This window comes from Macrotis lagotis, chromosome 7 (genome assembly GCF_037893015.1).
Source record: "Macrotis lagotis isolate mMagLag1 chromosome 7, bilby.v1.9.chrom.fasta, whole genome shotgun sequence".
In the NCBI taxonomy this organism is placed as follows: domain Eukaryota; kingdom Metazoa; phylum Chordata; class Mammalia; order Peramelemorphia; family Peramelidae; genus Macrotis; species Macrotis lagotis.
In genome coordinates, this window is record NC_133664.1 from 220,859,440 (window position 1) to 220,883,839 (window position 24,400).

General features: G+C 40.5%; 1 protein-coding gene across 10 annotated transcripts in view; it reads right to left on the bottom strand.

The window, feature by feature from the left end:
- Positions 1–24,400, bottom strand: part of CACNA1C (calcium voltage-gated channel subunit alpha1 C) — a 970,192-nt gene that overhangs the window by 203,254 nt on the left and 742,538 nt on the right. For all 10 annotated transcript variants that reach the window (XM_074194976.1, XM_074194975.1, XM_074194966.1 and 7 more), the window contains one exon: positions 21,116–21,288. In XM_074194976.1, coding sequence (XP_074051077.1) covers positions 21,116–21,288 — 173 coding nt within the window. The remainder of the gene's footprint in view (positions 1–21,115; positions 21,289–24,400) is intronic.

Sequence of the window (24,400 nt, forward strand, 5' to 3'; positions counted from 1 at the left end):
AGTTGGTGTGTGAGTTGGGAGAAGGGGGAAGGAGGACATTGAGCATGAATGCCTTTGAATGACATTAAGAGGAGGAAAGAACTAGGACTGGAGAGAGGAGCAGTATGCTCTCTACTTCTATCCTAGGAAAAGTTATAACTATAATAGCATGAGATTTTATAGCCCTGAAAGCTTACAAAGCACTTTCCTCACAACAGCACTACCCATAGAGAGTATTATATTTGTTTCACAGATTCACAGATAAGGAGACTAGTGGGTATATAATGATAAAAATAATAGCTGAAATCTCTCTCATATATATATATATATATATATATATATATATATATATATATATATATGTATATATATAATTTTAAAGCTGGCCAAGAGTTTTATAAACATTACTGACAGGAGGAAAGGAGCCATATCAAAAAGAAGTGATGCTAGCTGAACAGCAACATTGGTGCCTGTATATTCCTTACTAGGACTACTCATTTACCTAAGGGGACAGAGTAGTTCTTTCTCTGGCTCCTATCTACTGGCTCCTATATCTATAGGCTCCACATTTCCATGGAATATAAATCATCCTCTCATACACAATGATGGAAATACTGAGTGGCTAATTTTCTGTCCATTACTAGATGATCATTTTTCACCTCAGCAGGCACTGATATTGTTTGATGTTGCTATTCCTTCTCTTTCCAACTGATGCTTCTGACATGAGGTTTTGGTGTCAGTGTTTGGTAGAGTTGGTGGGAGGGAGAACTGAGGGCAATTGTGTATGTTGTCTGGCAGGTGCTATTAATAAGAAAATAAAGGAGAATTTGGTGAAATAATAATATAAACAACAATGACAATAATATTAATCACAATCTTGTACCTATCAGGGAAGGGGAGAAGCATCCTAACCTCCCTGGGACAGGCATTCTATCTTTGTTTTTTTAGGTTTTTGCAAGGCAAACAGGGTTAAGTGGCTTGCCCAAGGCCACACAGCTAGGTAATTATTAAATGTCTGAGACCAGATTTGAACCCAGGTACTCCTGACTCCAGGGCCAGTGCTTTATCCACTGCGCCACCAAGCCACCCCCAGTCATTCTATCTTGCTCATTATACTCTCTGCTTTCCTACAAATTATAAGATAGTTGTTTTGCTTGTCCACTGGACTACTTGGTTGCCCCATTGCATTAATACTAGGGGAAAGAGTAGCTTAATTCCCAGAAAGTATGACTGAAAAATCCCTAATCCCTTAACCCCTCAAGAGGCAGCCAAAGAGTGAGGAGTAACAGGTGAAGAGTACAGCAATATAGGAAAATAAATGGACCCTAGGGTAGGAAAGAGACCCATGTGGGGTGGATAACCCTCGGAACTGGAACTTGCATAGAATCAGCAGGGATAGGTATGGTAGGCTGGAGAAGAAAATTTATCTCTATCCTGGCATATTATTGCCCTGAGGTAAACCCATTACGGTCCTCCTCCATTTAGATTTCTAATGATGATCAGGACTAGCCAGGGAATTTTGCAAAAGGTAGAAGTCCAGATAACTGTTCCAGTGAGTCTGACATTTTGTGTGCCTGCAGTTATAATGGGTGCTCAGTTGAGAATTAAAAGGAATAAAGATCCCTTCAGTCTATAAACAGAAGAGAATTTTATCATCTTTACTAACTCTTTTTCTTTTCTCATTTAATCAACTGGGATAGCTAATTACTAGAATAAAATGACTCTTCAGTTTGACAGTGATCACTACCTAGACTTGTGCTTCTCTAAGGAGCTTCTTGTTGTTCTGTGTTTTGAGAAGGAGCAATAGCATCGTGAGAGTGATGTCATGACTTGCACATGAACTGGAATGAAGTGAGTCAGAGTCATGCAAAGTCATCAGCCTCCCTTTCTCTTCCAGAATAATCTAAGTTCAGTGGCAAGACAGATGTCAGGATGATTGGCAAAGGCCTGGGAGATAGTGAATGACCATGACATCTTCGATGTCTGAACAAGCTCTAACAGCTCTGCAGCACCTGCTTTAGGTAGCCTTCATGGCCATGAAAACAAATTATTCTTATCGTCCCATTTTGTTGGGGGCAGCCTTCCTGTTCTTGAGTTAGACACCCCCCCAACTCATCCCAAGAACATTAAGAATGAAAATTACAGAAAGAAACCAAATAATATGCCTTTTTCCATGAAAATTCTAGACAAGACATGCTTTATGGGATACTGTCCCTTGAGGCAGGGCAAATAATGTTTGAAGCTTGAAAACAACTCAAAATATGTAATTATCTTTGATGTAGACAATAATGTAGGCTACATCAAGTAGACTACCGCTCATGAGTCAAATAAAGAGCTTTCATGTATAACCAAAGGTTATTTATGACATTTAATTCTTATATTAGAATATTTTATGATCTTAGACTAAATGGGATGTACAGTAGTTAGTTAATGACATGTATGTGTGTGACTGGAACCACATAGCTATAAGTTCCACTAATCTATCTTAAGCTTTATTGGAGGCAAACTTCATGTAGCTTTGAGAGCCAGCCCTGAGAAGCTAGCCCTCCCTCTGACATGGACCAGTTGGGTGATTTTGAGTAGGTCACTTAAATTCTAAGCAACTCTCTGCCTTTAAACAGCAGAACTGGTAGGGGGAATTCCCTGTAATAATGAAATAAAAGGTCTGGCTCTTGTCCACTATCCTGCTAATCTATGTCTTTCATTATGTGGATCTATATCAATTCTTTCTGAATTAAGTTTGCAAAACCTGAAGCCAGGAAATCATATGCAAATGGTTTCTATGTATAACCAGATTCCAAAGTCCATTCATATGGACTCTTTCTTCATTGGTGGAGATGAGTACCCTGTAACCTGCATCAGGAGCAGGACAGAGTTGATAAGAGCAAGTACCAGTCTTTTCTGACCTACTAGGTTTTGCCATTGTTGGTTTCCAGCTTTGAGAGAGAAGATAGGTAATGCTAACCCTAATTCCGATTGCTAAAGGGAAAATAAGAGTCTAGGGACTTCAGAGAACTTCCCCTTAAGTGAGACCTGGGACTCTATCTTGTAGAGTTAAGTCATTTTATTTCAAAGAAAGAACTTTTTTTCCTTCTTTATGGTCTGGCATTTATTCTCATATATATACTTGTGATCTGCTTTGCTATTAACTTGGATAAAGAGGTTTATTTGTTATTTGCTAAATATCTATTCATTGAGGAACTGATATGTCGTGGGAATCCTTAGTTACAAAACTTGGGTCCTCCTTTCCCCATTAATGAACAACAATCAAAATCCCTTAAATCTGACAACTCTATCTTTCAGACTAGTAAAATTTAAGGGAGCTCCTCCTGACTAGCAATATTTAAGGGAGCCGATAGATAGGATTCTAATCTAGTGTTTCAGTCTAGAATTAGGAGAGGTAACTTCTAATTTACTAGATTAGGGAGAAGTCTCTACCCTCACCTCCCTGCTTCTCTTCTGCTCAGGAATTAGTCTCCCTCGGAGGAGGGTGGGGATGAAGGAGACATTAGTTATATCTAATCATGCCTCTCTGTGAGTCATACAACTACACCCCTATTCTAGGGGGATAACCTCACACTGCAAGTGTTTCACAGAAGAATGTTTCATACTAAACTTCCCAATATCTGCCTATTGAAGTCTTTCTCCTTCCAGGTCCAGATCAATGTCACCTTCTATATTAAATCTATATTATTATATAATATGATATGATATGATATAATATAATAAATAATATAATAAATATTAAATATATATTATTAAACCTTCTATATTAATTGCTCCTCATCTTATATACTTCCTAAAAGTTATTACACAACTATATCTGTCCTCTTGTGTAAGCCTACATTTTATAATATCATACAGTTTTATCTTGCAGCACTTTGCCTGGACAATAGTTGTCAAGACTGGTTGATTTTTCCTTTAATGCAAAGATCAGGTGTCCCCTCATACAGTACACCCAGATTTTAGTGGTGCCTCTCTCTCTCTCTCTCTCTCTCTCTCTCTCTCTCTAGCTCTCACTCTATTCATCTCTTACTCTATATCTCATTATATTTTATCCATCCATTGTTGTTTTCCCATTCCTTATCCTCATTCTCCAGCCAACTGAATAATGCAAACTCCTTGAGGATAGGAATTAATTGATTTTGTCTTTATATTTTTAGTTCAAGATAGAATAGGTACTCAAAGATATATGTTAAATTGATTGGACCAGTGACATTTTTCAGCAATGTCATGAATACCAAAACCTTTTTATAATCTTTCAAAGCCTCACACTGTGGAAAGGTAGCATAATGAAGAAATTCTGAATTTGAAGACAGAAAATCTGGGTCAGATCTTGACTCTGTTTCTTATTGTGTGAACATTCCTGTACTTGAATTCTATCTATAAAATGATTGATTAGATAGAGAGCATTCAGAGGAGAAGAACCAGGGTAGCAAAGGACATTACGTTTATGCCATATGAAAGAATGGCATGTATAGTTGAAAGAAAATAGGGGGCAGAATAAGGTGATGAGGTGAGGACAAAAGAGCTTTCTTCAGTATCTGCAGGGCTATTATAAGGATGAAGGATTTAATTTATTCTCCTTGGTTCCAAAAGGCAGAACTAGGAGCAACTGGTGGAAAGGTTTAAGTAACTCTACTCCTAATGAGTAGAGCTATCCCAAAATGGGTACCAATTGGATTGGTTCTTCTGCCTCACAAAACAGTGGGTTCTTCTCACTGGAGTTCTTTAAGTAAAGGGTAGAAATAGGATTATTATTTATCAGAGTTCCCCTATATCACGAATTAGAACTATTCACCTTCCTTCCCTCCTGTAATAGGAAACAAAGCTATCCCTGGAATGTGATTGGTCTCTGCCTCCCTAGATACAGCTTCCTGATCACTAATGGGCATTAAAAGTCTCATTCATCTTTACTCAGGAAAATGTGAATTTGCCTATTTTGTTTTCAGTATTGCCAGGGGCCAAGAAGCCCCCATAAAAAGAGCAAATAAATTCCAGGCATACTAAGGGCCAAGATAAAGGAAGGTCACCCTCCATTATCAAGAACAAACTGACCACAGACTATCCCTTCTCTCAGGCCAGGCATACCAACTCCACCCCTAAGCTAATCCCCTTGTTCCTTCTCTACAAAATATAAGCAGGTATTTTTCTCAAATAAACTCAGACCTTATCCACCATCCTTGGGTCTCACTCTCCTTATTCTCACCCATTCCATTTCAGGCTGGGTCCTCCTCGACACCCCACTTTTCTGCCCCGCGGGTCGGGGCACGTGGCGCCCATCGTGTGGCTCGAGGCACGGACTCTTGCCAGGCAGACCCCGTAAAGAAGAATCGTCGCGACCCCCTCTGATCGCTCCGGAGAGCCCCACGAACAGGTAAGTGACGTCTGCCTCATTCTTTTCTCATGGGTTCCAAGCTGTCTAAAGAACAGGTCTTTATACGGGACCTTAAACTGGCACTTAAAGACAGGGGAGTTAAAGTAAAGAAAAAGGATCTTGTTAGATTCTTCCTTTTTATAGATGAAGTATGCCCGTGGTTTCTGGTAACAGGACCTGAGATCCACCCAGGCAAATGGCAGAAAGTAGGAAGAGATCTTAATCAGAAATTGAAAATAGAAGGACCCGATGCCGTCCCTGTTTCAGCCCTTTCTTACTGGGGTCTTATAAGAGACATAGTGGAAAGCGCAACCAGGGACCCCACAAAAAAACAGCTTCTTTTAGTTGCAGAGTCCTGCCTTCGCCCTCTTTCGCGTACAGCCTCTATAAAGTCTTTGAAAGAAGAGGAAGCGAAACCCCCTAAAACTCCAGCTAGATCTCCCTCAGCAGCTATTGAAATCCCCCCAAGCAAATCCCTCTATCCTCCTCTCCCTTCTGAGATAACACCAGCAGAGGAGCCCATAACCTGCCCAGTGTTTACAAGAAATAAGAATCTCCAGTCCAGTCCAGAGATGGACCCAGACTCAGAGCCTCTAGACCCAGGCAATGAGGCAGAACTTGAGGAAGAAGCTGCTAGATATAATAACCCAGACTGGCCCCTAGCCTCCGCTCCCCCTCCATACCTAACTGCCCCTGCCCTCCTGCCCCTGGGACCTAATATGACCACACTCAATAAGGCACGGGAGCAACTATCCGTGCAAGTAAAAGAACTCCGTGAGGTTTTAGATCTCCAAACACAATATGCGCAGCTCTCCAGTGAGTTGTCTGCCCTACAGGATTCATTACAAAGGTCCCTTAAAATCCCCCTCTTAAAAAACCAGTTTAATTCAAAAACCAGAAGTGTAAGCAAAACAAAACAGAGACACTCTAAGGCAGAAGCTGCCATGAATTATAAAAAACAAATGGCATTCCCTGTCATGACAAGATCCCGCCAAGATGATAGTGACCCTGATGCAGGAGAGGCTGAGCCCCCCGAGTCTTCCCATAGCGAAGAAGAGGAAGAGGAGAATAGGAGCAGGGAAGATGAAAGGGAAGTGGCAGATCGTCAAGGGGAACAAAAACCACTAAATTATAGAAAAATCCACTTCAAAAACTTGAAAGACTTACATACAGCTGTTAAGACCTATGGGCCTAATGCCCCCTTTACTCTCTCAGCACTAGAAGCCATCCCCCGTGGGGGACATCTTCTCCCCTCTGAGTGGCTCAGGGTTGTCCAGGCAGTACTTACACGAGGACAGTTCCTCACCTGGAAGGCTGATTTTTTTGATCGTTGTCAAACCATTGCTTCAACTACCTATAAAACTTCTAAGGGAGCTTATGAAAAACTCACAGGGCAGGGCAAGTATGCTAGTGAAACCCGGCAGTCACGTCTCCCAGTTGGATTGCTTGCTCAGGCAGCTAGTGCTGCCATTTCTGCCTGGCGGGCCCTTCCCAACACTAGCTCCCCTTTTGCACCCCTCAATAAAATCGTCCAAGGAAACCAGGAGGAATTCTCAGAATATGTAAGCAGGCTCCTGGAAGCTACAGAGAGGACCCTAGGGCAGGAAGCGGCTGATGACCAGCTTGTTAGACGCTTAGCCTATGAGAATGCCAATGCCACTTGCCGCTCCATTTTACGGGGAAAATGGAGAAACAAAACCTTAGATGAAATGATAAGGCTCTGTAGAGACATAGACCCCCTTACGCAGGCAGTTCATTTAGCTGTTGGGCAGCCCTTCAGCACTCTGACCAATCTAAGACCTGTTTTAGGTGTAGCCAGGAAGGCCACTTTGCCCGCCAATGCCCAATTACCAACAACAACACAGGAGGTTTTTTCCAAAGACCTAATCAACCACAGACCCTCTGCCCCAGATGTAGGAAAGGAAAGCACTGGGCCAACACCTGTCGATCCACCACCAACGCTGAAGGCCAACCTATTGTCCCGTTTCCGGGAAACGGCAAGAGGGGCCAGCCCCGGGCCCCTCAAACAACCCCCAACCCGCAAGCCTCGGGGAACAGCTTGCCCACCTACCATTACGCAGAGCCACCACAGGGAGTGCAGGGGTGGACTTGTGTTCCTCCTCCTGTACAATATTAAACCCTGAGGATGGTCCCAGTATGATCCCCACTGGCGTCTATGGACCCCCCCCTCAGGGATTCCTTTTTCTTATAATTGGCCATGCCTCCTCCACCTTGGGTGACCTTATTGTCCACCCCTCTCTTGTAGACAATGATTATACAGGAGAAATTAGAATAATGGTGTCCGCTCTTAATAACTTCATCACTATTCAGAAAGGACAACGCCTTGCCCAAGCACTCCCGCTCCCCCTGCAAACCCAATATTCAACAGTTACACAAAGGAGGGGAGCTTCCAACCCAGGGTCTTCAGATGTTTTTTGGGCTCAAACCATTTCACAGGAACGCCCTACACTTAAATTAACCATTCAGGGCCGGATCTTTTCTGGCATACTAGATTCTGGGGCGGACTCCACAGTCCTCTCCAAAGAAAGTTGGCCGCCCTCCTGGCCTCTTCAGTCCTCTATGACCCACCTACAAGGAATAGGACAATCTCAAAATGCCCTACAAAGTTCTCAATGGCTCCCCTGGAAAGATGAGGAAGGAAATGTAGGTACTGTTCGACCCTATGTAGTCCCTGGCCTCCCTGTTAACCTCTGGGGAAGAGACATTCTCTCCCAAATGGGAGTCATTATGTTCAGCCCTAATTTTACAGTAACCAGCCAGATGCTTGCTCAAGGATTTCTCCCTGGACAAGGTCTTGGAAAAGAAAAGCAAAGTCAACCGTTCCCTTTGCAAATTACAGGAAAAACAGGGCGCTTAGGATTAGGGTTTGAAAACCATTTTTTATAAGGGCCACTGGTCCCCCTGCACTACAGGCGGAAAAAATATCATGGAAAGATGACCATCCCGTCTGGATTGACCAGTGGCCCCTTCCTAAGGCTAAATTGGATGCAGCCTTTAGATTAGTGCAGGAACAATTAGATGCAGGACACATCGAACCTTCTGTGTCCCCCTGGAACACCCCCATTTTTGTCATCCGAAAACGCTCAGGTAAATGGCGACTTTTACATGACCTCAGAGCAGTTAATAAAACTATGATCCCCATGGGGGCAATGCAACCTGGTCTTCCCTCGCCTGTAGCCATCCCTGAAGGTTTTACCAAGGTAGTTATTGACCTCAAAGATTGTTTTTTCTCAATCCCTCTCCATCCCGCTGACTGTAAACGCTTTGCCTTTAGCCTGCCCATCACCAATTGCCGTGGCCCATTCCCACGCTTTCAATGGAAAGTCTTACCCCAGGGCATGACCAATAGCCCTACACTCTGCCAAAAGTACGTAGCCCAGACTATTGACCCCTTTAGGATACAATATCCCTCACTCTATATCATCCATTATATGGATGATATCCTCCTTGCGGGACCTACAGAAAAAGAATTGGTAACTATCTCTCAGAAACTTATAGAGGCACTAGAAAAAAGAGGACTCCGGATCTCCCCGGAAAAAGTTCAGACCCAACCCCCCCAGTTATTTCTTGGATTTGAACTTTTTACTAACAAAATCTTGACCCAGAAAGCCCATATTCGTATTGATCATTTGAATTCCCTCAATGATTTTCAGAAATTACTAGGAGACATCAATTGGCTCCGACCCTATTTAAAACTAACAACAGGGGAATTAAAGCCATTATTTGACATCTTAAAGGGAGACCCAGAGCCCACCTCCCCACGCTCCTTGACACCAGAAGCCCGCTCAGCCCTGATGCTAGTCGAGCAAGCCATAAAAAACCAACACATAGGATATTATAGCCCTGAAAAGCCTCTCTGGCTTTTGCTCTTTCCCACAAATCTCTCTCCCACTGGCCTGCTTTGGCAAAATCATCCACTTTTTTGGATACACATGCCAGCCACCCCCACCAAAATTCTCCCATCATACCCACACCTCACTGCTGACCTCCTTAAAGGAGGAAGAGAAGCTGCAGTAAGACTCTTTGGCAAAGAACCTGATCGCATCATTTGCCCATACACAGCATCACAAATAAATTGGCTCCTATTGAACGATGATGACTGGGCTGTGAGCTGTATCTCATTCCCGGGAGTCATAGACAATCACTACCCCCCTGACAAACTTATTCAGTTCCTGCAAATAACACCTGTAGTCTTCCCCAAAATAACTAAAAGGACACCCCTCAAGGAGGCCCATCTCATCTTCACAGATGGCTCAGCATCTGGGAAAGCCGCAGTGAGCGTAAATGGGAAGATCACCTCCCTCACCTTCCCATACACCTCAGCACAACTTGTAGAGCTTGCTGCAATCATCTGGGCTTTTGAGGCAGTCCCTGATCCTTTAAATCTGTACACAGATAGTGCCTACGTTGCCCACTCGGTACCCCCTTTTAGAAACTGTCCCTTATATACGACCATCTACCAATGCCTCCCCTCTCTTTGCCAAGTTACAGTTGCTCATACTTTCCAGAAGTCAACCCTTTTTCATTGGTCATATTCGTGCCCATTCTGACCTCCCAGGCCCCCTGACAGAAGGGAACGCACAAGTGGACCGGGCAACTCAAGACCCATTTTTAGGAAAAGGAACAGGTTTCTGTGGGGTAGCTTATGAGCCTGTATTGCTGTGTCCCCTAGAGGCTGCCACGCGGGCCCACAAGCTGCACCACCTAAACTCACAGACACTCAGGCTTAAATTTGGCATAACCAGGGAACAAGCAAGACAAATTGTCAAACAATGCCCAGGGTGTCTTGTCCTGCTCCCAGAGCCACACCTCGGCGTCAATCCCCGGGGGTTGGTTCCTGGTGAAGTCTGGCAGATGGATGTCACCCACTATGCACCTTTTGGAAAGCTTAAGTACATCCATGTTTCTATCGACACCTTCAGTGGGTTTATTTTTGCCACCCCCCAGAGCGGTGAAGCTACCCGCCATGTTATTAACCATGTTCTGGCCGCCTTGGCTACACTCCCCAACCCTAAGATCATTAAAACAGACAATGGCCCCGGATATGCAAGCGTCTCCTTCCGTAACTTCTGTCAGAGTTTAGGTATCAAACATATTACAGGAATTCCTTATAACCCTCAAGGACAGGGCATTGTAGAAAGAGCCCACCAAACGCTCAAAAACATGATTACTAAATTACAGAAAGGGTCAGAAACACTCTACCCCAAGATTAATAATGCTAAAACCATTCTTAACCATGCCCTCTTTGTCCTCAATTTCCTCTCCCTTGATGCTAATGCCAAATCTGCAGCAGATCGCCTTTGGCACCCCACTACTAAACACAACTATGCACAGGCTATGTGGAGAGATCCCATCTCCAACAAATGGCAAGGACCTGACCCAGTCCTTATCTGGGGTAAAAGGACATGCCTGTATTTATGATTCATCAGCTCAAAATGCTAGATGGCTACCCGAGCGTCTAGTAAAATTACATAATCCGCCCAGGGAACCCCCTGAGGAATCTCCCTCTGTGCTCTCTTGTAGATAAAAGATCCAGCATGAAGGCACTCGTCCTGTGCCTGCTCCTTCCGCTGTCCTGCTCATACCAACTGCTTAATTACACCTGGTCAGTCGAAGATGCTCAAGGATTCCACATCTGGAGTACCTCCAAAATTGACTCCGCGACACCCCTGGCCTCCTCTGTATCCAGACCTCTGCCGATTAGCAGGACCATACGCAGGATGGGACACTCTATGCCTTACCCCGGACCAGAGAGGAAGGCTTGGGTTCCTCACCTTTTATGTTTGTCCCGGACCCCATGCCTCAAAGCCTCAATGTGGCAGAGCCGTAGACTTTTTCTGTAAACAATGGGGCTGTGAAACAACAGGAACTGGGGACTGGATCAGAAACTCAGGCTCGGATTTCATTACCGTCTCTACCAATTATTCCACCAAGGAATGTATAAGGAAAACCCTGGGGAGCCCTGTGGTTAACCATGCCCCCCTTTCCCTTAACCATGCCCCCTCCTTCTCCTGTCCTTTCATCTCCTCCTGTAAAGATCATCCTTGGTGTAACCCCCTAAAAATCCAGTTCACGACAGAAGGTAAAAGGGCATCTGGATGGGGAAAAGGATACACCTGGGGACTCAGATTGTACAAGGATGGGAACGATGAGGGTTTAATATTTACCATAAGACTTACCCAAACCATCCCTACACCCCCCCAACTGGTAGATGTCGGGCCACTTGTCAACCTCCCCAATATAAGACCCCTGAACCTACCCACTCCTGACACTAACCCTAACCCTAACCTACCCACTCCTGACACCCCCCTCCTACAGACCCACCCTCCCTGTTAGCATTCCCTCTACTACCCATATTATACTTACTCTCATTAATGCCTCTGTACAAGCTTTGACCCAGATACAGAATTCTTCATTGGAAGAATGCTGGATCTGCTATTCCTCTTCCCCACCCTTCTATGAAGGTATTGCTCAATTCGGGAACATCACACACTCCAACAGAACGGATGATCTCAGATGGGGCACTGGGGAATCCCAAGGCCTCACTCTTACAAAAATCTCCGGTCAGGGACGTTGTCTCCTTGGCCCACATATGCTCCCCCCTCTTCAGCTAGACACAGTATGTAACCAAAATACCCTTATTAATACTTCCTATAGATATGCTGTAGCCCCTCCTAATACCTATCTTGCCTGCTCATCAGGACTAACCACCTTTGTGGACACCAAACAATTCCTTGATAAAAAGGACTATTGTGTCCTTGTCTCCCTTTTTCCTCACCTAACTGTCCACTACCCGGAGGAATTCCTCCAATTTTGGGAACATGGAAGGGGTACCCTTATCAGAGACAAAAGAGAACCCCTGACAGCAGTTACACTCGCAGTCCTGATTGGACTTGGGTTTGTTGGCTCTGGTACAGGTATTGCCTCCTTAGTTTCCTCCAATGCACAGTACACCCAGCTTAGCTCTGCTATTGATAAGGATCTCTCAGAACTTCAAGCAGGGTTAGAACACCTAAAAGATTCTGTTGCCTCTCTAGCTGAAGTAGCATTACAAAATAGACGCGGTCTTGATTTGTTATTTTTACAACAGGGGGGACTCTGCGCGGCACTAAAGGAAGAATGCTGTTTTTTTAAGGATAAACTTGGCCTGGTAGAAGACAGTCTGCAAAGGGTTAAGGATAGCCTGGAAAAAAGAAAAAGGGAGAGAGAGAAAGGTGAAGGATGGTATAAAAATTGGTTTTCCACATCCCCCTGGCTCTCTACTCTGCTCCCAAGCCTTCTAGGCCCATTAATTGGCTTCCTAATTCTAATTTCTTTTGGACCATGGGCCTTCAGGAGACTGACCAACTTTATCAAATCCCAAATTGACTCAGCCCTTGGAAAACCAGTTTCGGTCTTATATCACCAATTGAAAAGCCAAGGGTCCTGTGAGGACCCCCAAATGGAACCCTTGAGGTTCGCTGCTCTTACACCTCGCCCACCTTGGTATGCACGCATCTGCTCAAGGAAAGGCACCCCCTAAGGGCTGCAGTGATACCCAATGACGGGATTTAGTGCAACTCCATGACTTGGGAACATCAGATCCTACAGGAGATAACAAGGACCTTGCTAAGGTCCCCTCCTGGTCACGGATACCAAGCATGAAAAACCAAGTTGCACAGCCTAAGACAGGGATCCTGCCCATAAATTTAAAATAAAAAAGGGGGACATGCCAGGGGCCAAGAAGCCCCCATAAAAAGAGCAAATAAATTCCAGACATACCAGGAGCCAAGAAGCCCCCTGTCAGATAAGATAAAAGGAGCAAACAAAATTCCAGGCATACTAAGGGCCAAGATAAAGGAAGGTCACCCTCCATTATCAAGAACAAACTGACCACAGACTATCCCTTCTCTCAGGCCAAGGCATACCAACTCCACCCCTAAGCTAATCCCCTTGTTCCTTCTCTACAAAATATAAGCAGGTATTTTTCTCAAATAAACTCAGACCTTATCCACCATCCTTGGGTCTCACTCTCCTTATTCTCACCCATTCCATTTCAGGCTGGGTCCTCCTCGACACCCCACTTTTCTGCCCCGCGGGTCGGGGCACAGTATTATATGAAAAAAGGAAAACAAAAACACAAAAATTTAGAAAATATGTGTTAAAAAATAAAATAGTTGGAAGTTCAAAAACAAAGTCTCATTCATATGGAATTAGGTAAATTTGGGGGGACTATGTGAGTCATCTTGTAGAGAGGAGGGGGAGAGTGCTTTCTGTCAAGAGAAGCTTGGTTCAGGGCAGCTAGGTGGCCTAGTAGATAGAGCACTGGCCCTCAGGTCAGAAGGACCTGAGTTCAAATTTGATTTTAGACATTTAATAATTGCCTAGCTTTAAGACCTTGGACAAGTCACTTAAACCTTTGATAAATAAGAAAAAAGATTTAAAAGAAAAGTTAGATTCCATTATGTGCATGTTGTGTCAAGGCAAAGTAATAAATTTCCTTTTGTTAACTCTTCAATGTTTTATTTTTTCCTTACATTAAATCTGAACTCCAGAGTCTGGTGCTAGGTCTGCCTCTAATAACTGAATAGTTACTTGTCTGTTGTACTGCAGAAAAAAGTTAATTTTTTTTTATTGATAACTTTTATTTTGACACATAGTCAGGTTCCTTGTTTAAATTTGGGTTGAACTAGATGCCTTTTGAACTCTCTTCCAACCCTGAGATTCTGGACTTCTTTTTGATGCTATGGAAAGAATATTGACTCTCACGTCTTAGGACCTGGTTTCAGAGTCCACATCTGATACTCAATACTTTGGAAAAGTCCTTAAAATTTGCTGGGTCTCAGAAAAATAAGAAGATTGGACTGGATGATCTCTGAAATCTCTTCCAGTCCTTGGTCTCTGATCTTTGTATCCCTCCTGCACTGTCCTATGATCCTAGCTGGTTGTCAGTTGATAACCCTAATAAAATTGTTTCTATAATTGCTTCTTTTAACATTGCTTCTTTTTTAGGATTTTGCAAGGCAAATGGGGTTAAGTGGCTTGCCCAAGGCCACACAGCTAGGTAATTATTAAGTGTCTGAGACCAGATTTGAACCCAGGTACTCCTGACTTCAGGGCCCGTGCTTTATCCACTGCGCCACCTTGCCGCCCCAACATTGCTTTTCTAATGTGATAAAATGCTAATCTGGATATTTTTGTGGTTGTTTATAGAAATGTGCTATAAGTACTATTAGATTGTTTATTCCTTGAGGGAAGGGGACTGTGTTTTTAATCTTTGATAGCATCTAGCCTAGTATACTACATAGAACATATTCTTGCTAAGGGTTTGTTGAATTTAGTTAAATGCATGTTTTGATATTTAATTAATAAATATTTTTGGATATTTATGTTGATGGGGGGGGGAGAAATAAGCAGAAGAAAAAAAAGTCTTTTGTTTTTATGACTTAGTCAGTTCCTTAATTCTGAATGAGAAAAGTCAGCTTTGTGCAATCAGATTTACAAGAATGCCTTTAGCAAGGGTAGGAAGAGCAAATACTCAGGCGGACCTCCCTTCTTTTGACACAGCAAAAGGATCCTGCTATTATGCTGTCTAGATGTGTCCCTTCTCTGCTTCATTCCCTGTCCTTAGGCCAGTTTCCTTAGTGGTGACTTTTGGATAAAAAGCCTCCTACTTCACACTAATTGAAAATTGATGAGTACTGTGAATGTTGCCATAGAAAAAGATGGCACAGTCAGTCTAAAGAGACTAGTTACCTCCTTAGGGTCCCAGGCAGTCTAAAATAATCCTGATTAGCTGTGATTAATTAAAAAACATTTCTTTCTTTCCCTGTGTTCCTTCATCTTCCAGTCTTTCATGATGCCCTGCATCCAGATGGCAAATGGCTAAGGTCATTTCACAAGGTAGATTGCCTACATCCAGGATTTCAGTCTTATTCCAGGCCTGAGATCTTGACTGAAGAAACAGGAAATGACAACTTATTTTTGCATATTGTGTGCTAGCAAATTCATTTATTGCCAAAAACCCCAACAACAACAACAAAGAAATGCATCCCATTTTAGTTTCTGTCATCTCTGAAAAAAGAACCAGTGAATTTGATTTCTTTGTATTCTGCTTCAAATTCATTCTCTCCCCTTGGGAAGTCATCATCATGGACATGCTAAGATTGACCAATTCTACAGCATGGTATACTAGAAAGAAAAATGGACTTGGATTAAAATTCCAGCCCTGTTATTGACTGCCTGCATGACCTTGGAAAAGTCATTTCAATTACATAGTACAATTTCTTTGTCCATAAAAAGGTAATGAATGAGATGATTTATTTCATTTGGCTATGCATCTATTAAATTATGAGCCCCTGACTATGGGTAGGGGCCAGAATCTATTGCTGTTGTCTTTTTCAATCCCATATCTGAATATTCATTTATTATAATGAAAAGATTTATAAAATGGAACATTATTTGATTTTATTTTTATGGTCTGAGGACACAATAATCAGTGAAGTTAATCAATGAAGTCGGTAAGCACACAAAGAAGGGATTGTATTGTTACATTTTATAAAATAGTTGTACTGTATAAAAGATTAAGAAGATATTTATTCGATGTTTCCCTTATATATTTGCTTCAAAGTGATGAATACCAAGTTTCCAAAAAGATGAATGCGGTTTATAGAGACACAGATTGGCTAACTCATAATAGGTCATTAACTACTACTTTGATCCTTTAATTTTAGTTACAATTCATAATAGGTATATTCCAATGGACTCGAATATAAATTTTGCTGCATTTAATCATCTTATTTCTTCTGACTTTACAATTCTTGAGTCTTTTTTACCTATATACCTAACTTTCTATATATCTACACATCTATACTTCCTGCACTACAATAAAAATTTTGTCATAGTTGTTCTTCATTAATCATCGTCAATAACCTGAATTAATTTCTTTAGGTATTGACTGATTTGACCTCCTTGCTTCAAGGGACTCTTCTTTAGCACTGCAAATGGAAAATGTTGATTCTGTAGTGCTCAGCTTTCCTATAGATCAACTCTCATAGCTATACAATGCCATTGGAAAAGGTGAATTCTCTATTTTTTAGTTTGCTGCCTAGGATTTGTCAGAGCTTTCCTTCCATTGATCATCTTTTAATTTAATGACTGCAGTTGCCATCTGCAGTGATCTTTGAGTCAAAAATATAAAATCTGACATTACTTCTATTTCTTCTTTCTCAGATCTTTGCCAAGATCTTAGGTATTTTGGTTTTGTTTGTTTTGTTTTGGTGCTAGGCTTCAAACCAGTTTGCACACTCTCTTCTTTCACCCTCATCAGAAGGCTTCTTAAGTCCTCTTTACCTTCTGTCATCTGAGTGATATTGTCTACATAACTAAGATTGTTGATATTTCTTCTGACAACTTTAATTCCAGTTTTAAATTCATCCATCTTGGCAATCTGCATGATGTACTATACTTTTAAGTTAAATAAATAAGGTGACAATAAACAGCCTTGTTGTAATCCTTTTCCAAATTTAAACCAATTAGTTGTTTCTTGTTTGGTTCTAATTGCTTCTTTTTGACCTGAATACAGGTTTCTCAGGAAACAAGTTACTTGATCTGATATTCCTGTCTCTTTGAGGAACTGTTGCATTTTGTTGTGATCCACACAATCAAAAGCTTTAGTGAATTAGAAGTAGATTTTCTGGAACTCCCTTGTTTTCCCCATAATCTGGTGAATGCGGGTGATTTGGTTCTAGTTCCTATCTCTTCAAAAACAAGTTTGCTCTTCTAGTAATTCTTGGTTCACATATTGCTGTAGCCTAGCTTGTAGAACCTTAAGCACAACCTTGCTGTGTGTGAAATGAGCAGCATTATAATTTGAACATTCTTTGTCATTGCCCTTCTTTAGGATTGGGATGTAAGCTGATCCTTTTCAATCTAGTGACTTCTATTGGGTTTTCAAATTTGTTGGTACTTTAGCAGCAGCATCTATCAGGATTTTAAGTAACAGCTAAAATTCCATCACCTCCACTAGTCTTTTTTGGTAGCATTATTTCCTAACTGTACCATCATGGTTAAGATCTTACTTGAAAAGTTCTTTTGAATATTGCTGCCTCCTCTTCTTAATCTCTTCTGCATCTGTTAAGTTCCTAACACTTGACTTTTATCTGGCTCATTTTTTGCCCCAAACTTTCCCTTGGTATTCCTATTTTTTTAAAGAGATCTCTTGTCTTTCCCATTCTACTGCCTTCTTCTTTTTTCTTTGAAATACTTATTTAAGAAAACCTCAACTTTCTTTGGTATTTGCTGGAATTATGCATTCAGTTGGGTGTATCTTCCTTCTTTCTCTTTCTTGTTCCTTCTTTCCTAAACTATTTGAAAAGGCCTCATCAAATGGACATTTCACATTCTTGTTCTTCTTTGGGAATTTTTTTTATTCTTGCCTCATGTACAATATTTCAAAACTCTGGATCATAGTTTTTCAGGTTCTTTATCTACGAAGTCTAATTTTTCAAATCTATTCATCAGTTCCACTTCATATTCATAATAGATTTTATTTAGGTCCTATCTATATTCTCTGTTTTCCCCTGTTTTCTTCTCTAGATGTCTGAATCTGCATGACATTCCTTACAGTTTCATTGAATTGTGTAAGCCCCTACAAGACAACAAAGCAGTGACCCAGAGGGAAATAATAATGATACTAACAATAACAGCCTAATGCTTATATAGCACTTTAAGTTGCTATAGATGGCACAGTGGATTCAGGACCAGGTTTGGAGTCAGGAAGATTCATTTTTGTGAATTTTAATCTGGCCTCAGATACATACTAGCTGCGTGATCTGGGGCAAGGTGCCTAATCCCATTTGCTTCAGTTTCCTTATCTGTAAAATGAGCTGAAGAAGAAATCACTACAGGGTCCCTGTCAAGAGAACCTCAAATGGGGTCATGGAGAATCAAACATGATTGAAAACAACTGAGCAACAACAAAAAATTGTTCTCATTTTAAAATCTTTCATTTTCTCTTCATAAGAACTTTGGAACAAGTATATTGTTAAACCCATTTCACAGATGGGAAAACTGAGGCAGACAGAAGTTAAATGACATCTTAAAAATCACAATTATTAAGATTTAAACATATCTCTTACTGATATAAGTCTAGTACTCTTATCTACTGTACTACCCAATTACCTATACATCTTTTAATATTTTCTTGAACAAAGTTATGAACTTGGGCTGAAATATTCTAATAGGAAAATATTGTCATGGATTTTTCTATTTCCTCTTTTACTTGAAAGAGAGGAAGCAAGTTAGTTAAAAGATTATACAATGAATGTAATACTAAAAATCTGCCATCCAAATTAAAAGTCTTCCTCATTGACTTAAAATGATCTAATGAGTTCTATCCAGGAAACTCAAGTGTTTGAATTTCATTCTGTATGAGGCTACAAGGGGCTAGATGCCCTGGCTAGATGGAAGCAAGAGGGTTGAATTAGTCATGGGAAACTTTCATTAAGCAGCAGCTTAGAAAACTTAGATGGTACTCCATTTCATTAATAAACATTTGTAATTACCCATTTTGTATTACTTCTGAATTTTTACAGCCTTTCTTATAAATAACCCCCTAAAATATAAACTTTTGAAATAGTCTTTGGACATAGAAGATAGAAAGGAAAGAGAAAAGTAGTTTATTAGATTGGGTCTTCATATTTGTTGACATGATTCAGATGAAGGGAAAGTGTGTAACTTGGGTTCAAGTATGTCAAATCTCTGAACCTGAGGAGCCAGACTAATTCAGATGCCAATAGATCTAGAACCCAGCTTAGGTTTAGAGATCTGGGAAGTCTACCTATTAGACAAAGGTGAAATTTTGGCCTGGGGGGGTGCAAAAGCTGCTATTGTAATTCCAATGGGGAAAACTGATGTCTAGGAACCTAAAGGCTGTGACTAAATTCTTTTAACTACCATCTTGCTTCTACTAAAACATAGCTACTTGAGAAAAGAAACAAAACCCAGAGCATGAAGTAGCATTAGCTTAAAGGAATTAAAATCTTTAATGTCCACTCTACTACTACTGCTACTACTACTACTGGCTTTTATATGATTCTTTAAGGTTTGCAAAATATTATATAAATATTCTCTCACTTTATTCTCACAAAAACCCTGGGAGAAAGGTTCTATTATTAACTTCATTTTATAGATGAGGAAACTATTATAACCTGGGTTTCAGACAGTATGAGATTTGAACCTAGCTCAATGGACCTTGGGCCATTACAGGTCCAACCCTCTCTCCCTTATATAACAGGACTTTAGATTTGGAAATTATCTTTGCATTGCAGATTTTGAACTGGGGCTTCAGAGACTATCTAGTCTAACCCTCTCATTTTATAAAGGACAAAAGTTGAGGGGAGGGGGTAGTGGTGATTATGAGACTTGATCAAGGTCACATACAGACCAAGCACTGGAGATAGTACTTGAACTCTTTAACCTTATTTGATATAGCAGTAGAATGTTCTGTTTCCAAATCTTGGTTTAAAATTTAGATGGACAGGTTTTCCAGGATATGAGAGACAACTAATTTATTACAACACCTTTTAGGATCTGAGCTAAGTTCTTGGAATTAGATTATTTAATGGTCAAAAAAGAGAAAGATGAACTATCATGGATATTCTTAATTTAGCCAGGGGACAACATGTCTCTGCGGATGGTGAATGGCAGTCTAACAAAATAGTAGCTAATGAACTTCTAAAATAGTACATTGAGAATGATGCTCACACTCATTAATCATGAGATAAGGGTACCAGCCTTGAAATCTGTTGAGTGGATGAGCTGAGGTCCTAACTCTCCTGTTTTTGAGCAGTAATTCTTGTGGTCTTTCAGGACTTTTTCCCTTTACCTAGTGCCAAAAATAAGTTGTCTAGTGAATATGCCAGCCAACAGTTACTAAATTCTGGCTATATAAAGGTATTTCCTCAGAATTTGCTCTTTGAAAGCAATCCTCATTGTTTTCATACCATAGGTAGTCTTTCTTGCTTGAAATCATTCTTAATATATTAAAAAGATCAACAATCTTTTGTTCATGTGTTCACTGGCTTGCTTTTGGTTTTATGTTTTCAGATGATTTGATTAAAAAGGATGAATTTGACAAATTTCATCCAATCAATCAGTGGAATAAGAAAGGAGGCTCTTAGCTATGATTTTAGTGCTAGACTTGTATCTTCTTACACTGTCAATAAGAATTTTCACTTTTCTTCTAACTTCTCCCTTCCCAAGATTCCCAGTTAAGACAGGTTCAATTCTCTATACAAAAAATACTTAGAGCCACCAAACATTAGGAGAGATAATCCGATGAAATAGAAAAGTTTTCCAGTTGTTTGGAAATGTTACCTAGCATGCAAAAGAATAGATGAAGAGATAAATACTTATAAAGAAATAATACTTATAAATGTATTGTCTTAAGGGAATCTTTATCTGTAGTTATCAATTATTCCTTCCCCCTTTCTCTCTCTCACACACAAACACACACATACTTAAGTTTTAACATGTTAAATATATCAGAAGGAAATGTGAAGTTCTTTGAACCAATGGTAATTATTTTATATTCATATCTTCATTCTCTTTACCATTAATATCACAATGTTCTAATTACGAGAAGAACCTTGACTCAAGAAGGCTCACTCTTGACCTTATGGAAGTTTGCATGAGAGAAGCCTCCAATCTTTGCTCCTCTCATGATAACAAGCCCAAAGATAAAGAACAGTTGCTTACTGTTTCTGGGTTTCTCCTCATCCATGCCTTCATCTTCGTTCTCAGGGTCAATATCTTCAGCTTGAGTGATCCAGTCCAGATAGCCTTTGAGATCCTCCTCTAACTGCTGCTTTTCTCGAAGCTTTTGGAAGTCTCCTCGAGCCTTTGCCTTCTCCCTTTCTTTGGAGAACTCTCTGATGAGAGTGTGGAAGTAGTGTATGGTGGGTGGGATGGGAGGAAAGAGGAGGAGATGGGAATCAGGAAGAGGAGGAGAGGTAGGAATATTGAAAAAAATGACAGTATTAGATAGGATTCTATAGGAAAACTTTCCCATGTCCCCTCCCTCTGATAGATTCTCTATATTGTCCATTTCATGTCACAAGTTTAGGAAAGAAGCATTGAAGTGTATCTACAGAACCATGACAAATGTCTAAAAGGGGAAGATTACCATTTTTTCACATCATTATCTTAGTATTTCTAAGAATCCCTTACATTGCAGCAGCAATGAAAGCTTAAAAGAATGGAATCCTTGATTTCATCCCTATTTAAACATACACTAGCCAGCATCCTGGTACTTAGTAGAAACCAAAAAGGGCATTCAGAGGGAATGTCTTAGTCTCTCCACATTTAAGAACATACAATGGCTGTCAGCATATCCAAAAAAGATTTTTAGAACAAAGATTCTTTCCCACAAAGAGATAAATAAACAATAAAGATTCCAAACACAAGAAAATACTCTGTAGTTTTTAAATGAACCTCAAATAATATGAAAATTAAAAGATTTAATTTTTAAAACAACAGTGATTTCAATGGAATTAGGTTTCTATTTAATTGTGGTTCTTCATCTGTTATCCTGAATTCCATATAAAGCTCTTTTACTTTATTCTTCTGAACTTAAACGTGTGTGTGTGTGTGTGTGTGTGTGTGTGTGTGTGTATGTATTAAAGATGGTGGGATGATAGACTAGTGCTTCTTATAAGACTGGATTTCTACTTTCAAAGAAGAATGATTGTTAATTTATTCCTCACCATATTGGTTCCAAGGAGACTTAGGGAATTATTTAGCAGCTACCAGCAGTATCAGTTTTCCCATTTTCTCCCTAAAAAGTTCTAACCAGAAGCTGAGAACTTATAGAAGTAAACTAAGACAGGATAGAATTTTATCCCCACAGCCAGATGTTTCAATTAGAATAGACATCCAAATAGGGGAGAGGGAAGGGAAGCCCAGATAACCTATAGGATTGTTACTTAATTGGCAGCATTATTAGAACATGCACTTTTGAGGGTGAGCCATCTGTTTGCAATCTGACTGTGCCATTTACCGAGTTCACTATTTGATTGGAATTGTATGCAGCAGGATTCTGACTGTATGTGTAGAGGTAGATTATTAGGAAGGAAGCGAGGAAAAAAAGTGTCCAGGAACTGTTTTGTAATTGGGAGAAGTGGGAAGACCCTCACTCAAAAGATTTTTTTTAACCGCTTCCTTAAAGACATTCTGACTTAGATTGAGTTTTCTTTTTAAATTTGATTGAATTCAGTGGATTTATCTTTTTCTTTCCCTGGCTCCTGGTCAACCAATCATAACTCCATTTACTTTCCTAGGGAGTTTTTATGTTAAGAAAAACTATACCAGAATAAATAGCTGATACTAAAGATGGACATCCCCAAACCCACCCCAACCCCTAGTAATACTTAATTATGTCTATGTGCCAATAGTGGGGTTGGGCAGGCAGCAATGCTAAGCTTATCTGCCTCATTTCTTGTAACTTGTTAACCCCATCTCATCTTGTGAATAATCAATCCTGCTTCCCAAGGGATAGTGCCCTTCATTCAGAATTCCATTTCCCTTTATTACTTGGCTTCCCTCAGAGACTATCTTTCAAGGCCCATCCTGTTACCTATAAATTTGTCATTTTTTTTTAGGTTTTTGCACAGAAAATGGAGTTAAGTGGCTTGCCCAAGGCCATACAGCTAGGTAATTATTAAGTGTTTGAGATCGGATTTGAACTCAGGTACTCCTGACTCGAGGACCTGTGCTTTATCCACTGCACCACCTAGCTGCCCAAATTTCTCATTTCTAATAGAAAATGAACCCCTAATTTCCTATGGAATGGGGGCAAATATCAGAATCAGGAGGGCACTAAGAAATTAAATATTCCACTTTTTGGAACAGATAATCCAGACTAGGAGAGAATTCAGGTTCTAGTTATAATCAGAACTTTCCTTGCCTCTAGAGGGATGATAGAATCCTAGGATTTCAAAGCTGAAAGAGACTATTTTGCTTATATGATCCTCGTGTAGGACCAATGATCCTAGGGTATGATGCAGATGTGTAGCAATGAAGAGGGAGTCAAACTGAAAAGTTGTAATTTGCAGGATGGCAGAGTCTGGATCTTTTATCTTTTTACTTGGAGGACAGCCATCTTTCTGTAGTGGAACCTGAGCTAATGAAGACATTTAATCCCTAACCTGATGGGAATTGTGCTGGGCTTGGGACTGAAGATAGTTTTATAGTCATTCGCAGCCCTGGTTTTGTCATAAGGAAGAAATGCATTCATCCCCAGTAATAGCTATCAAGAAAAATGAGTCTGAGAGTCCCTGTGTTGTTGTTAAGTTTGTGTTGGTATGTAAAACATACAAAGGGAGGTGCAGTTCAAAATTCTAGGCTGTATAGACTATTGGACTGGATGAGTTTTAAATCTTATTCTAAGGTCACAGTTTTGAGTGACAGACATTCCCTCAGAAGCTAATGAAATCTCTTGCATTTCTTCTACCCATTGAAATGTATTTCCTAACCTTTTTACTTCTAAAACAGAGTTTTAAATCTGAACAAATTGAATCTATGACAACTTGTTAAAACCCTACAGGTTACAAAGTTCTTTCTCCATTAAATAACTGACTCTTCCTCTCTATTCTTGGGTCAGGTTCATCTCTGTCCCTCTGGACAAAGATTTAATGATTACCAAGTCAAAGTGATTCCAAGTTCCATTCCTTTTTGTTGTCATTAGTGCTCATTAGAAGAAAAAATGTTGAAGATTTTAGATTCTCTGGGACATTAGCTAATTCAGCCTTAAAAACAACTTCAGGAACGATCTTGTCCCTGTAATTGTTTTTAGCTCTTGAAAATGAAAGTTCTTCACAGAATTGTAATTAAGGGTCAAATGGGAAAATACCTGCTTTACCCAACTCACAGGACTGTTGTGAGAATAAGTGAGATGATGAATATAATTGTGTGTGTATATAGAGCTACACACACACACACACACACACACACACACACACACACACACACACACACACACACATA